At 39.7% G+C, this 13567-nt stretch overlaps 1 protein-coding gene across 1 annotated transcript in view; it reads left to right on the forward strand.

The window, feature by feature from the left end:
• Positions 1 to 13567, forward strand: part of THSD7A (thrombospondin type 1 domain containing 7A) — a 232121-nt gene that overhangs the window by 161650 nt on the left and 56904 nt on the right. Inside the window, exons 11-12 of the mRNA XM_044429558.1 lie at positions 4453 to 4556; positions 11571 to 11765. Of these exons, the coding sequence (XP_044285493.1) occupies positions 4453 to 4556; positions 11571 to 11765 (299 nt within the window). The remainder of the gene's footprint in view (positions 1 to 4452; positions 4557 to 11570; positions 11766 to 13567) is intronic.

Here is a 13567-nt window from a genome sequence, read left to right on the forward strand (position 1 = left end):
GTTCACATGACACAATGAAGCTCCTGATCCTCATCCGGGATAGTTTGTGCCAGAACTCATCATGGGTTGAATGATGAACCAGCTGTGCTGTGCAAGGTGGCACTGTGTTTGTGGCAAACCCACTCAGATAGTATTAAAAATCAGGAAGCATATAGTGACCACCTCACAAATTAATATGATCATACCACAGCCCCATTAACATATGAATTTTGACTGCAGAAATGGACTTTGCTCCCAGGTCTAGGGTTATATTCATGATCATGGCCTGAAAACTGGGAATCCCTGATCAATGTCTCAGCTCAGCCTTCATCTTCATTGACTGATGCTAGGGTAACCAACTTTTGTTTTAAAAAATCTGGCCCTTGCTCTGCCTTTAAGAGGTGCTTGATCTGCAAACATTGGCAGAAGAAGCTATCCACAGCATGCACGTACTGTTAGAAAACCCGTACATTAGGGCCTCAGGCAGTGGTAGGAGGAATATGGGGAAAGTTAGAAAAGTCAATCAATCAATCACATCATGAAATCCTTGAAGAAGAAAAGCCCTAAGGGGAAAACCCACTCCCCCAGCACAGTCCAGTGAAAACTGGATGTGCTGAGTGGGCATGCAATGCCGACTGCTTTTTGTGGAGGAAAACAAATGCAGGAAAATTTGATGCAGTGTGGAATGGCTCGTTACCTGAATCGCTGAATAGGAGCACCCCACAACCACAGCACAAGACCCTAAGAAGAGCCACGCTGGACCAGACCAAGGACCCATCCAGTCCAGCATTCTGCTCCCACAGCTGCGCAACTACGATGAATGCACAGTCCTGCTGCCTCTAATGCTGGAGGCCGCAGACAGCCACCCGGAATAGTAGCAATCAAAAGCCTTCTTTTCCATTAATTTGCCCAATCCCCTTTTGAAGCCATACACACTGATGTCCATTACTGCGTATTACAGAAGTGAATGCCATAGTTTAATTATGCACTGTGTGGAAAAATACTCCCTTTTTTCCTTTCATGAAGCTCCCACCAGTCTGCTTTGATGCTGGGTCCCAGTATGAATACAAGTAGGCAAAAAATGCCTCCCTCTTTGCTTTCTCAAGACATGCATAATGTTGCCCATCTCTATCATGTCTTTGCTGCCCTTCTTCTTTTTTCCCCTTCTAATCTCAGATGTTGTAACCTTTCCTCATAAAGGAGTTGCCCCTGTCTCTTGATTGCTTTACTTGCCCTTTTTCAACTCTACAGTATCTTTTATTTCCAGGTGTGGTGACCAGACCTACACAATATTGTGTACCCATTTTGCTGAAGTTTCCTTTGCTTGCTAATGGCTAATGCTAAAGTTTCCATTGCTTGCCCATGACTGAGGTTCAAGCTGCTGTTAAAGCTGCTGTTATTCAGCAATCCTCAAGTCCCATAATAATAGTTCATAGAATCATAGAATAGTACAGTCAGAAGGGTCATGAAGGCCATCGGGTCCAACCCCCTGCTGTTGCAGGGCACCAATTTATAGCATCCCACTCAGTTCCTTCCCTCGCAACCTCAGTCCCATCCTCCACATTTAGTATAGGAATAATAATGTTAGCTTGTTTGAGCTGTTGTAAAGATTGTCCTTGTAAAGATGTGCATTGTGCATTGCTAAAATGATATTTGTTCGGCATTATTAGCATTATCATCCCTAATAAAGTCCTGAAGGAGAACGTGCAGGACTGTAACAACTTTATCATCTAACCATCTTGGGTCAGTGCTCATGGCAGGCTGAGATGGTGGTTCCATGCTCTGTAGTGGAATAGTAGCTGAAAGCAGTAAAGCCAGGAAGGAGTTCCCTGAGCTCTGACATTAATTCCTTCTCCAGTAATGGGATATTGCCTGAGTTTCACAGGCAATTTGTCATCTTAATTTAGAAATACAGAAATGGCTTGTTCAGACAGTAACATACTATGACCACTTTCAAATGCCATGGTTACCTCATTTGCAAAGCATTAGTGAATTCATCCCACTGTGTCTGATAATATCACTCATAGAATGGAGACAGTAGGTCAGGCATCCTTTTAATCTGCCATTAGTATTGTGATAGCTGATCTTGGAAATGCAGGAAATAGAATGCATGGAAAAATCAGGTGTATCTATTAGTGAGTGCACTTGAAAGAAGAGCTTACATCTGTGGACTTAGAATATAGAGAGTAGTAACAGAATTAATAGTGTTGATGAGGCACAGATGGTAGACAAAGAACATTTATTTACCAAGGGCTTCCTTTAAGAATTAAGCATGTTTCCACACATGATGCATCTCTCTCCAGCAGACTGCTTGTTTATGGGTCTTTTTTGATCTGGTGAGCCCATGCATGTTCCCCATCCAGATGCTTTTAGGTCCAATGGTTGGTTAAAAGCTAATTTTGACCCATGGTCTGTTTACACTGCTTTAGCCTACTTCAGGGATTTTTAGACAAGTAATGGAAATATGTCCTATTCGGATGTTCTGTGAAACAATCCAGGCAGGTGGGAGTTCAGGATAGGATTTTTCCTTTGCATGTGGAGGCCCCAGTTCAAAGATCGTTTCCTATGCCTGTCCTTCCTGTGCATCTTTTGCCAGTGCAAAAGATTAAAGTAATGAGTTGCGTATCTTGATCCTCCTGTCAGAGACAAACCACTTAAAATCCATTAGGAGATTGCACTGAAGGTAACTGATGGTTCCTTGAGGATGCGGCAAAAATCTAAACAAGCCCTATAAATTACTCCAATAGTTGGGGAAATCACTAGATGGAGTTTCCTTGTGGAATTTTGTAGGATGACTTTGTACATCCCCTCTTAAGGAAGAGCAGTTTACTCCAGCGATAATTTCAACAGTAAAGGACTTCAATTTATTAGGTGCAGACACAGCAAAAGTTAACACAGTTGTCATTGTGTTAGTAGTGCAAAATAGACAGAAAAAAGGACTTTATTGCTAATGTTACTGATGGGGTAAGTGCTCTTGGAAGGGTTGATAGGATTGTATCTTTAGTTGCAATACTGGCCTTTATCTTCCTGTTTAACATTTAGTTCTTAAGAATCAGCTTGGTTTGCTAGAGTTCATTCAAAGCCTGTCGGACAGAGTGTCTGGATTTTGTTTCATTTGGGTTTGGTGGAGGATGGAGGTGGGGTCAACTAATGTTGAGGGTCTATCCATTCTCAGAAGAATACTCTGCTTACCACAGGAACTGATAAGCACATATACACAATGAGTATGTTACAAGGAATTGTAGTATTTATGTTTTGTAGAGAAGATAGAACATCCATAGAGTTACCCCTCACTTGACCATCCACACTTGTTGCCAAAGCTGTTGAATTATAACAGCTCTGCCCACAGTATTCTTACCCCAAATAACTCTGGTCCATTGGAGTTACTGACAGAACAAGGAAGAAAAGAATAACCTCACTATCTAAATATTGCTCTGTGTAGAGTTCTATATATTCTGTGCTAAATGTGGATCTGGAAATATGTTCTGCTTGGCAGAAGCTTTGAAAATCTTTAAAAAATGGATACTTGGGATGATTATTTAAACTTATTTTTAGTGATAATGCTGTGGATATGGCATTACTATATTCTCACTACAAAAGGTAGAATTATGGGTAGGCTTTTGTGTAGTTATTTAAAAAATGAATAAAAAGCAATAAAAACAAATAAAATAGGTGTCTAAATAATTTTCTAAGCATGTATTTTGGTTATTTAAGTGTGGTCCACCTGTCATTTTATTGTTCAGATTAACATTAAATTGATTTTTTGCTGGGTCTGCATTTTCTAACTTAATGACATTATTTTTTTGCTGTATCTGCATTTTCTAAATTAATATGTAGAGGAATTTAAAAAGAAAATCAAGTATAATTAAAATGACCTCTATAGAAAATCACAGTGGAAGAACTCTTTTATTAAAGCAGTTTGAAACTTCAAACAGAAACATACATTAGTGTATTTATATGATCTCTAAGTTAAGTTTGCCTAGCACAATTGGAGGCGCCTTCCAAAGTAGGGCATATGGAGCACATATTGGCAATAGAATTAGTAGTGGCAATAGAGTATTTGTAGCTTATTCAGTATGGGGTGTAATCAGTGATGAAAGGCATGGGCCCTCTCTCATTGATCTTGGGTCCCCTGACGTTGGCAGTCTGCAACTCCAACCATTCCTGGCTTTTATACATGTTGCCCAAGGATGGTGAGGATGTAGTCCAACATTTGGAGGTCCTAGCCTGGGAAAGGTTGCCCCAAGGTCTGAAAATCTAGTCCACAGTAAGGTGAAAAACATGCATGGGCTATATCAGATAGATTTACTTTTAAATTGTAGTTAAGAGAGTAGTGGTTTTAGAGTCAAGTGAAGAATGCAATGGAGGCTGGTGGGGAGGAAAAAAGATGGGTCCTGCTACTGATTTGTTTGCATATTTGCTCAGGTTAAGCTCTGACAAATACTTTGGGTTGTGTTTGTGTTCCTGCTGCAGATGGAAGACACACAAATGGCGCAGGTGTCAACTTGTACCGTGGTATATTCGCCAAGACAGCCCCGGTGCTCAGGAGACCTGTGGTCCTGGTCTACAAGCAAGAGGTTAGCATCTGTAACTGTGATTTATACTATTTATCACATATTGCAATTGCCAAAATAGGAAGTCATTGTGTTCCACTGCAATCTCATGAAGATTATCCTCCCTGCCAAGTTGTGGTAGATTTTACACTTTGTAAAAATTATTTTTTACATTGATATCCCACCTTCTGCAAGGTTGTGCTAGTAAAACAAGTCTTTTCCAAATATTTTTGTTATAAGAGTGAATAAGGATGCAATGGCACATATTGCCATTAACCCTTCAACCAAAGAGACTTAGGCTGTTATTGTGCAGTTGCCATGCCTGATTCACAAAGTTTTCTGGGGAGGGGCTAGTTGAAGTCATCTTCCATTTGTAACCCTCCTGTGTGTTCCTACTGCTTCTTCTGTCAATTTCCTTGCCACAGAAAACCTGTAACCTAAAAAGTGTGTATTCATAGTTCTTTACCTGTACTGGTGTATCATCAAACCTATTATGCTGGCTGCTGATGCTCATTTTTGCAGCTCTTTCCTTTTTGACATGTACATGGTCCTAACATTATCCTTCCCTGTCTCACCTGATGGAAAACTTTGCTTCTAAATGCATTCATGTGTTGCCATGTTGGTGCATATGTGAACCAAGACTTCACAAAGAGTTCTTATTGACTAATAATTTCTGACTGAACGGTGCAAACACACGTTTGATCCCTTTTGATTTGATGGAAAAGCATGTTATCCCAACATGTGTTATCTGAAATACTATGTGTATGTGAGGCTAACTTCAGTTTTAAAGAATTTGTAGTTATCTTCCATAGCCCTTGTACTTTTAATTCTTCCCATGAATTTTATGAAAGTCTGTGTTAGGTTTTGGAGTTTTACTGTCTGAAGGAGTTCACATTATTCTAGACATACCTTTTCCCAGGTCACCCTTTTCCCACATGCTGGCAACCTGGACTAACCCCAAGACTTTCAAGTCTTGAGTACCTGCCAAGATCACCCATCCCAGCAGACTTGCACTGTTAGGAACCTGAGAAGAGCAGGATACTTGCTCCTCCTCTTCCCTCTGCATCCAGCTTGTTTACCTGCTTCCCTCATTCTGGCCAGGAGAACAGTGGTGGCAAGAATGAGCAACAGTGGATGCCTCAGCCAACTTGCTCCCTTTCTCAAACCAAGCAACTTGTAGTGATGATGAAAAAGAAGATGGGGATCAAGAGCAGCTGGTGTGACAGTAAGCGAGTGAAGGTGGACCTACTGAGGGAAGGAATACATTCAGGGTGCCTTGTCCAAAGACCCTTAAAAACTGAGAGGTGGCACCACTGGCAGTTCTCCAAGAATACTAAATTAGCATCTGGTTTGAGAGGTCTGTGGGCAAGAGGGCCTCCTGAACTAGCTTTCCTCTGGGTTATACCACAACAGCTATGGGCATGTGAAGAGGGCAACAGGCCAGCATTGACAGCAGTGAGATGAAGCTGCTGCAGCAGCAGCCATTTCCCAGTTTCCAGAATGCCTCTGAGCCTGGTTTTGGAGTCCAGAGGACTTCTGTACATAATGATGGCACAATGAGAGATGCTGATGGTAATCATGGTAGGCCTGGCCTTTGTTCCACTTTGCCAGAGGTTGACACTGAGCCTGGTTAGCACCATAATACCATGATTGGTATTAGTGATAATGTGGACTGAGCACACCTTGGTTATATATATTTGTAGATATTCTTTCATATTTGGCCATGGTGATGTTTATCCTGCCTAGCTGGAAATTAAGTGAAGATGGGGGGAAACCAGGAATTAGTAAAAATGGCCCTGAGATGTCCACCCTTGTCAGTTCATAGATGTAATTAGAACAAACTCATGCCTTGCTTTTATAATTAAACACTAATATGTTTGCATTTTCCAGTTTTTAAAAAATCACACTGAGCTTCCATGGCTCCAAAGATGCCAGTGTGAATCAGAAAATTAGCAGAATGATTCATTCTCCAAGACAGCTCTGATTCTAACTGTCCTGTATAATTGAGGTTTCATTGCAAATCATGTCAGTGTAAATAAACATGTCACAACTTTAGACTGAGGCAAATGTTCTTTTAGTTTTTTCAGCAAGAGCATTTTTCCTTTCAAAATTTTCCTCTTCCATCTCCTCATTTCTTGTTTATTTATCTGTATATCCATACAGCAAAATCAGACAATCATACTTTGTGACAAGAATAAAAACAGGCACCATTCCATGGGAAAACAATGCTTATCAGTAATTTCAAAACAAAGCCAAAACTCAGCACTTTAGCAAGGAGAGGTGGGGTTCAAGAGCATTATCAGGAAATGCAAATTACGAAGGAAAAGCAAAAAGAGAACTTCTTCACAAATACTCCTTTGTTCAATGGCTTAGTTATATTCTTCTGAACCTTCTGTCTCTAAAAGCCATTTGCACTCTCAAGAAGGGCAAAACAAGTGAGATTTGGTGATCTTGCCCTGAGACTCAAGGTTTACACAAAGTATACAACTGTACAGAGTAAGTTTTCATGACATGGGCTTCCATGCCTGGCCTACAAAAGCCTTGACAGTTTGGTCAAGAACCTTTCTAGGGCAAAACTCAGCAACTGTGTCAGAGTCTAGGAATGGAAGGATTCTGTGAAATTTGTTCTGATTGCATTTTGTAGATTGTCAGGCACTTTTTTTCTATGCACAAATAACTGATGCACAATTACAGAGTTTATGTGCTCTTCTGGAAATTTGCACTCTTCCAAGAATGCCCATTTTCCTGGGGGTACAGCATGCTTTTAAGTATTTTAAGCAGGTTTTTTTTTCCCTATGACTAGTTTTCTATAATGTTCTGGTAAGTAAAACCTGTCCACAGAATCTATGCAACTTGAAAAAGGTCTGTTTGCTGTGGAATCTGTGAGTCAGTTCCCCAGAAATCAGAACTCACTTGAATCTTTGGGGGATTTCTCCAACATCCCTTCCAGGTTCTGTTCCCTTTTGTGTACCTTGCAAGAGGGACTTGAACATAAAGGCAATTTCACCTGAATGAAACTGTGATCCTCCACTTCCACCTTTGCTGAATCCTCATAGTAATGTGCAAGCAGCCTGACTCTCACCCTGAATATCAAGAGGCATCTTTTATATTTGTGCAAACAAACAGCAGAAAGCAGCAGCTCTGCTTGACACATACTTCCTGTTCTTTCAGAGAACGTTACATGTGGAGCTAAGAATAAGTGATTTGCTTCGGAAACATCTCATTTCTGAAGGAGCATGATATGTAAGGGCAAAATGGCATGTCTCTTAGGGGCTTCTGTCTTAAAATCCATCTCCTGCTTTTACTGCATAAATATGAGCCGGGAACCACAATGTATAATGGCAACACTTGGGGCAGGAAGATGAATACACCTTTCTCTTTCTGATGGTTTCCCCTTGCCACACTCTCTGACCAGCTCCACTGCCCTGGCCCCTGTGCTGAGATTCCAGGCCAGCCTTCCCTAATTTGGTGCTCTCCTTCTATGTTGGACTCCAACCTGCAATGTTTTCTGCTAGCATGCCGATAGGCTGGCTGGGACGAGGCTGTTCTAAACCCATTTCTGCAACAGAAACACGGTTCTGGAAACAGGCTGAAGGGGATGTGGTTTGTGGAGGAGTGTGTGTGTCCCACATTCCAATGGAGCAAAGCTCAGGGAAGCAAGGTTCAAGTTAGATGCCAGGAAGTACCTTTTGACAGTTAGGACCCCGAGGGTATGGAATGGGCTTCTACGGGAGTAAGGGAGTTCAAAGATAGGCTGGACATGAACATGGTAGGCATGTCATGACCGGAGCTGGCTGGAGCCAGGGGTCAGACTAGATGGCCCAGGTGACCCCTTCTGACTCACTTGGTTTCTATGTTCTGCGAGAGGAAGAGAGAGAGAGAGAGAGAGAGAGAGAGAGAGAATCGGTGAGGAAGGTGTACCCACTTCCTACCCAAAGATGCAATGCAAATGCAAATAAGTGCAGACATTCAAGGCTCCTTCCTGATCTCTCTCTGGGGACAGGAGAGGGTGCTAGTGGTGAGGAATAAGGATGAACAGTCCTTGTGGCTACAGCAATTAAAATGGAGTGGCTGTGAGCATGGTATCAAAATGCAGAACATCTCTCTGGCCTTAATACTCATTTAGAGCATAAATGTGGCCAAAATATTTCTTCTGGGTGAAACTCAAACTTGGAAACTAGGCAATCAAAACCCTTGGCAAATGCAGAAGACAAAAACCTAGCATGGCATATCTTTGGGCAAACAACCACCACCCACAAAGCCCCCCCCCCGCCATACTTTGATTGCTAGCTGCTGTCTTTTGTACATGTTATACTTAAAGGTCTTTTAAAAGTGGGTGTGTGTATTAAAAGGAAACAATGGACTCATAAATGTATTACCTTTGAATTTAAGTGAGAATGACCAGAGTTAATGAATGAAGCTACGTATGAAGAAAATCAGTCCAATGTGGCCCATTTCAAACATTAAGAGCAAAGTCTTATACCTGTTTAGACAGCAAATGTTTTGGGATTTGTAGAATTGTTTACTGTCTGCACAGGCATAGGATTGTACCCTTAAAGCTATACGATAATATGAGTTCACTGTAGCTACAGAGATCCCTTATTTCAGAGATGGCTGAATTTGGCAGTGCTTGACCTGGATGTTTGAAGTTTTTGCTTTGTTTTTTAAGGCACCTAAATGGTACTAATTTGCATACATAGAGTGGACTTTGTATTTAATTATCTCCACAATAATAATGTAACAGCTTATGGCCCCTTGTGGTGTAGTTCAAGTTATGCTATCAAATCTAATTACATCAAGGTCTTTCGTATACAAAATTCGAAGTGCAGTTTATTTTGTGCCACTCTTCAGGGAGACCCTAAATGTTAAATAGGGGAAACATGGTTAAGTGAACTGAGCCCATGTTAAATTTGATTTTACTGGCAACTGTATCCATGTGCTTTATAGGAATGTTTCACAGTTATTTGTCTTTGATTCAGAATAATCAGATTTGTTACTCTCACTGCTAATGTCTGTAATCAATTTGATGTGAGGGGGTGTGCTTCATTATTAGCCTGACACAGTGTGATAAGAGGCTGATTTCTGAGTCTGGGTGCCATTTGTGCCATGTAAATAAAGCATATGGCTGGCTGACAGGAGATGCATCTTAAATGTGCATGAATTCAGGGGAGAACATGAACTTGTAGCCTTCCACATTCTCTAGATATGTTGGACTGAAAAGCCCATGATTCTCAACCAAGTTGCTGTGAGGTAAACTCCCATGGTCATGAAAGTTGGGTAGGAATCATATCTGACAGAGCACATGGCTTTTCATTCCAGTGGTCCCAGTTACAAGCCTTGGCATCTGCCATCTTGTAAGTGGAATTGCAACTGGAAAGGAGCAGTTGCTGTTCTGTTAAATCTTTAATGCTAAGAATAACACAAGACCATTGTGCTAATAGCTTGTGGAAAGAAAGTATAGCTCACTGGTTGGACACATGCTCAGCTACCAAGTTGGTCTCAAGTTCAGTCTTCAGCATCTTGAGTTAAAACAGGTAGTGAAGTGGTGCAAAAGTACTCTAGAGAGCTGCTGAGAATTGGAGAAGGCAATGCTGGGTTAGATGGATCCTTGCTAAAGCTGGTATAAGGCATGTTACTATAAATCTTAAAGTCATGAGCAACAGAATATAATTTGAATTGCTGTTCTTATTTATTCTGACTATTGATTTTAAACTATATTTATTTTAATTGGCCATATTTTTACTCTTTGGTTTTGTCATATTTTCAACTGCATGGGTTGTAAACTGCTTTGATCCTTTTTAATTTTGAGAAGAGGGGTATAAATTTTAACTCTGGTAATCAGATTACCATTTTAGCAGTTTGTTGCACCTCTGCAGCAAATATTCCAAACCTTTCCCAATGGTAAATGTAATTGCTTTTTAAAAGCTGAGTTACCTTTGGATGAAGATCATATGATGACCATAAGGGAGATTTTGTTACAGCCCTTGAAATTCCTCTTGGTCCTCTTCATACCAGCTCATTTCACATTGTGCCTTCAAGGCAAAACTGTATGTATCAGTAATAAATGTAAAAAGAGCAAACATGATACATGACTCCATTCATATTTGTCTATATAAAGAGTCCTTAGTGTGCCATTAAAAACCCTTGCACATTTGTGGTTTCACATTTATTATATTGTTTTCTTGGTTGCACTACTATATTGGTTTGTTTATAGCTGTCGTTTGAGCGTCCAGGAATATATATTTCGTTCTTTCAGATATGTCACTTTTTTGGAGTACAGTGTAAAAATTCCACAGTAAACATTTTTACACTGTAAAAATTCCACAGTAAAAATCCCTACCCAATCTCAAACCAATTAACTAGATTTGGGGACAGCAAGATGGCATTTTATGTTCTGGCTTTGAGGATAACTGTGAGGATTAAGGATAGAACTTCACTTTGGAATCTTGTGATACAAACAAATTACTTAATGCCATTATTGTCAGAGAGAGGAATTTTTGAGCTGTGTGAAGGTTTAATATAATGTTCAGCTACAGAGTATTTCAGATATATATTTCTTCCCACTTTCTAATGGAGAAATTGACTTCTGAGGAGAAATTTTCTCTTCAGATTATTTTAAGATGGGCATGAACATTAGTATATTTAGAATTAGGGAGAAATCAGTTCATATCCCAGTAAATCCATTATTTATGAGGATAGTAATTTAACAGGGCAGTTAAATTATACAGTAAAACGGAGGATAATAATAGATTGCTTCATTCCTTCTTTCATACAGTGGCTTGCATTGTAGTTTTATTCCATGTTGTTTGTGTCAGTTGCTGATCCAAATTACAGGAGAGCTATGCAGTATTATGCATTCTTTCAAATTTGAAAACAAATCTGTGGTGCCAAAGATTCCAAGGAGAACAATATTATTATTCGTGAATGCATTGCCTAGTGTGTTAATCGAACGTGGGGGCCCTAGGTGAGCTGCTACATTTTCCATGTAACAAAAGACCTAAGAAATTGTTAACATTTCTTTTCCTTCTCTGTTTTCAGCTATAACGTGTCGTAAACAGGATGGTGGACAGACTGACATCAGCGAATGCCTTAAGAATGCAGGCCCTTTGCCATCCTTAACACAGCTCTGCCAGATCCCTTGTCAAGACGACTGTCAGTTCACAAGCTGGTCCAAGTTCTCTTCTTGTACTGGGGACTGTGGAGCTGTCAGGACAAGGAAGCGCTTTCTCATTGGTAAGAGGCAGACAATGCCAAGAGGACTGTCCACATTGGTATTGTTGGTCATAGCAATGGTGGTGGTGGTGGTGAAATTTTTACTCATACTAAGATCCCAGACGTGATTGACAGTTCACTTACAATCTTGTCCACTCAGACTAATTCCCATTGAGTTCACAGGGGTGAAGTCATAGATAGATGGGTTTTGAATTGAGTCCTTTGATGCAGGAACTTTTACCACAAATTTAGTAACAGCAAAGAGTGTGAAGTCTCTAGAAACAAATGAGCCAGAAAAGTATTGGTTTTTGTATTGTTTGTTGGCCTGTAGTGCCCAAAAATGTAGATTTGGCTAAATGCCCCATATGGAATGATTTGCAATATTACATATTGCAAGTTTAGAAGAATTGGAGACAGATGGACAGATAGGTGTTTATTCTAAATCTGTACTGCCTTTGAGTCATATAGTCATATTTACCTGCTTTAGAAACTCTTCCAAGAGATATACATCTGACAAATATTATCAGTAAACTTGCAATTAGTCTCCAGCTTTTTCTGCCAAATGTACACATTTTTAAAAAAATCTTTTATGTCAAAGTTTTCCTTGGGATAATTCTGAATGATCTATGATGAGCTGAGGTCTCCTGATATCATTCATTATAAATTTGCTTAGTTACTACTAACCCCAGAAAGAGCTTATGTTCCATCTGCAGCATAGGATGGCATATAAATGTTTAAATTAAATTTAATTAAATTGATTAGATTCAATTAAATGTGCAAGTATATGATAGTTAGAAATAATGCTTGCGATCTGTGAGGTGGCAGTAACAGAAGGGTTGGATGTGGGGTTGGGTTATAAACTAGTTTTCTTGACAGTAGTTTAATTTAAACTTTGAACATTTGTGTGGAGCTTCACATTAAGTGTTCACATTTAGTAGGTAAGACATATTTTATATACTGATATGAGAACTTGAGAAACAAGGATGGCTACAATCTTGGGCACTGTTCAGCTGCCCAATCCAAGTTGTCACTGAGATGTTAACAGCCTATGCGCAAAACTGCTGCATAATGGCTCTGAGCCAAGCAGTTGCCCTCTTCTTTTGTGAGGAGACCCTTTTGAGTGTCCTCAACTCAGGAACAATCTCATTAACAGCTTTTACATATCTTTGCATAATCTTGATGGAAGACTGGCAATTGGACTAAAATTCATCCAGGCAACTACATAATCCAAATCATGTAATTACTGAAATGTGACCAATGAAATATTTCTGCATAGAATCCTGCATAACACAGAAGATTGCTTATTTCCACCCAAACAGAACTCTTCCTGTTTGAGGTACAGTAATTATTCATGAGCAATTGGGAAGCTCCTAGTTTAATCAAGACAAAAAAATTACCCATACTACATCTGCTGTCTCTTTCTTTGCTGGTAAACATTTTAATGACCTACAGTCTTTCAAGACACATTGTACAACATCTCATAAAAATTGCATATTTCTAAGCAAAGGAAAACATTACAGCATCCATTTATGCTGCCATTGAAATGGAGAAAATGTAGTTACTGATTTCAGATTCAGATTTAGCTAATAAAAGTTTCAAATAATGATACATTTTAAAGAGTGCTTTTTGCCAAGACTACTTAAAGCTATTAAAATAATGAAAACCAGTGCTAACAAGATTGATAACAAAGAACTGTGATTACAGTTCTGTATTTAGCTTCTGTATTTAGCTTAGCTGTATTTAAGTGAGTTCCACTGATTTATATGAGATTTAAAAACAAGCAAATAGGCACAAAATTGCAGCTAAAAAGAGAAAGTTTGAGT

Source organism: Varanus komodoensis, unplaced genomic scaffold (genome assembly GCF_004798865.1).
Source record: "Varanus komodoensis strain SLA01 unplaced genomic scaffold, ASM479886v1 scaffold2, whole genome shotgun sequence".
Taxonomy (NCBI): domain Eukaryota; kingdom Metazoa; phylum Chordata; class Lepidosauria; order Squamata; family Varanidae; genus Varanus; species Varanus komodoensis.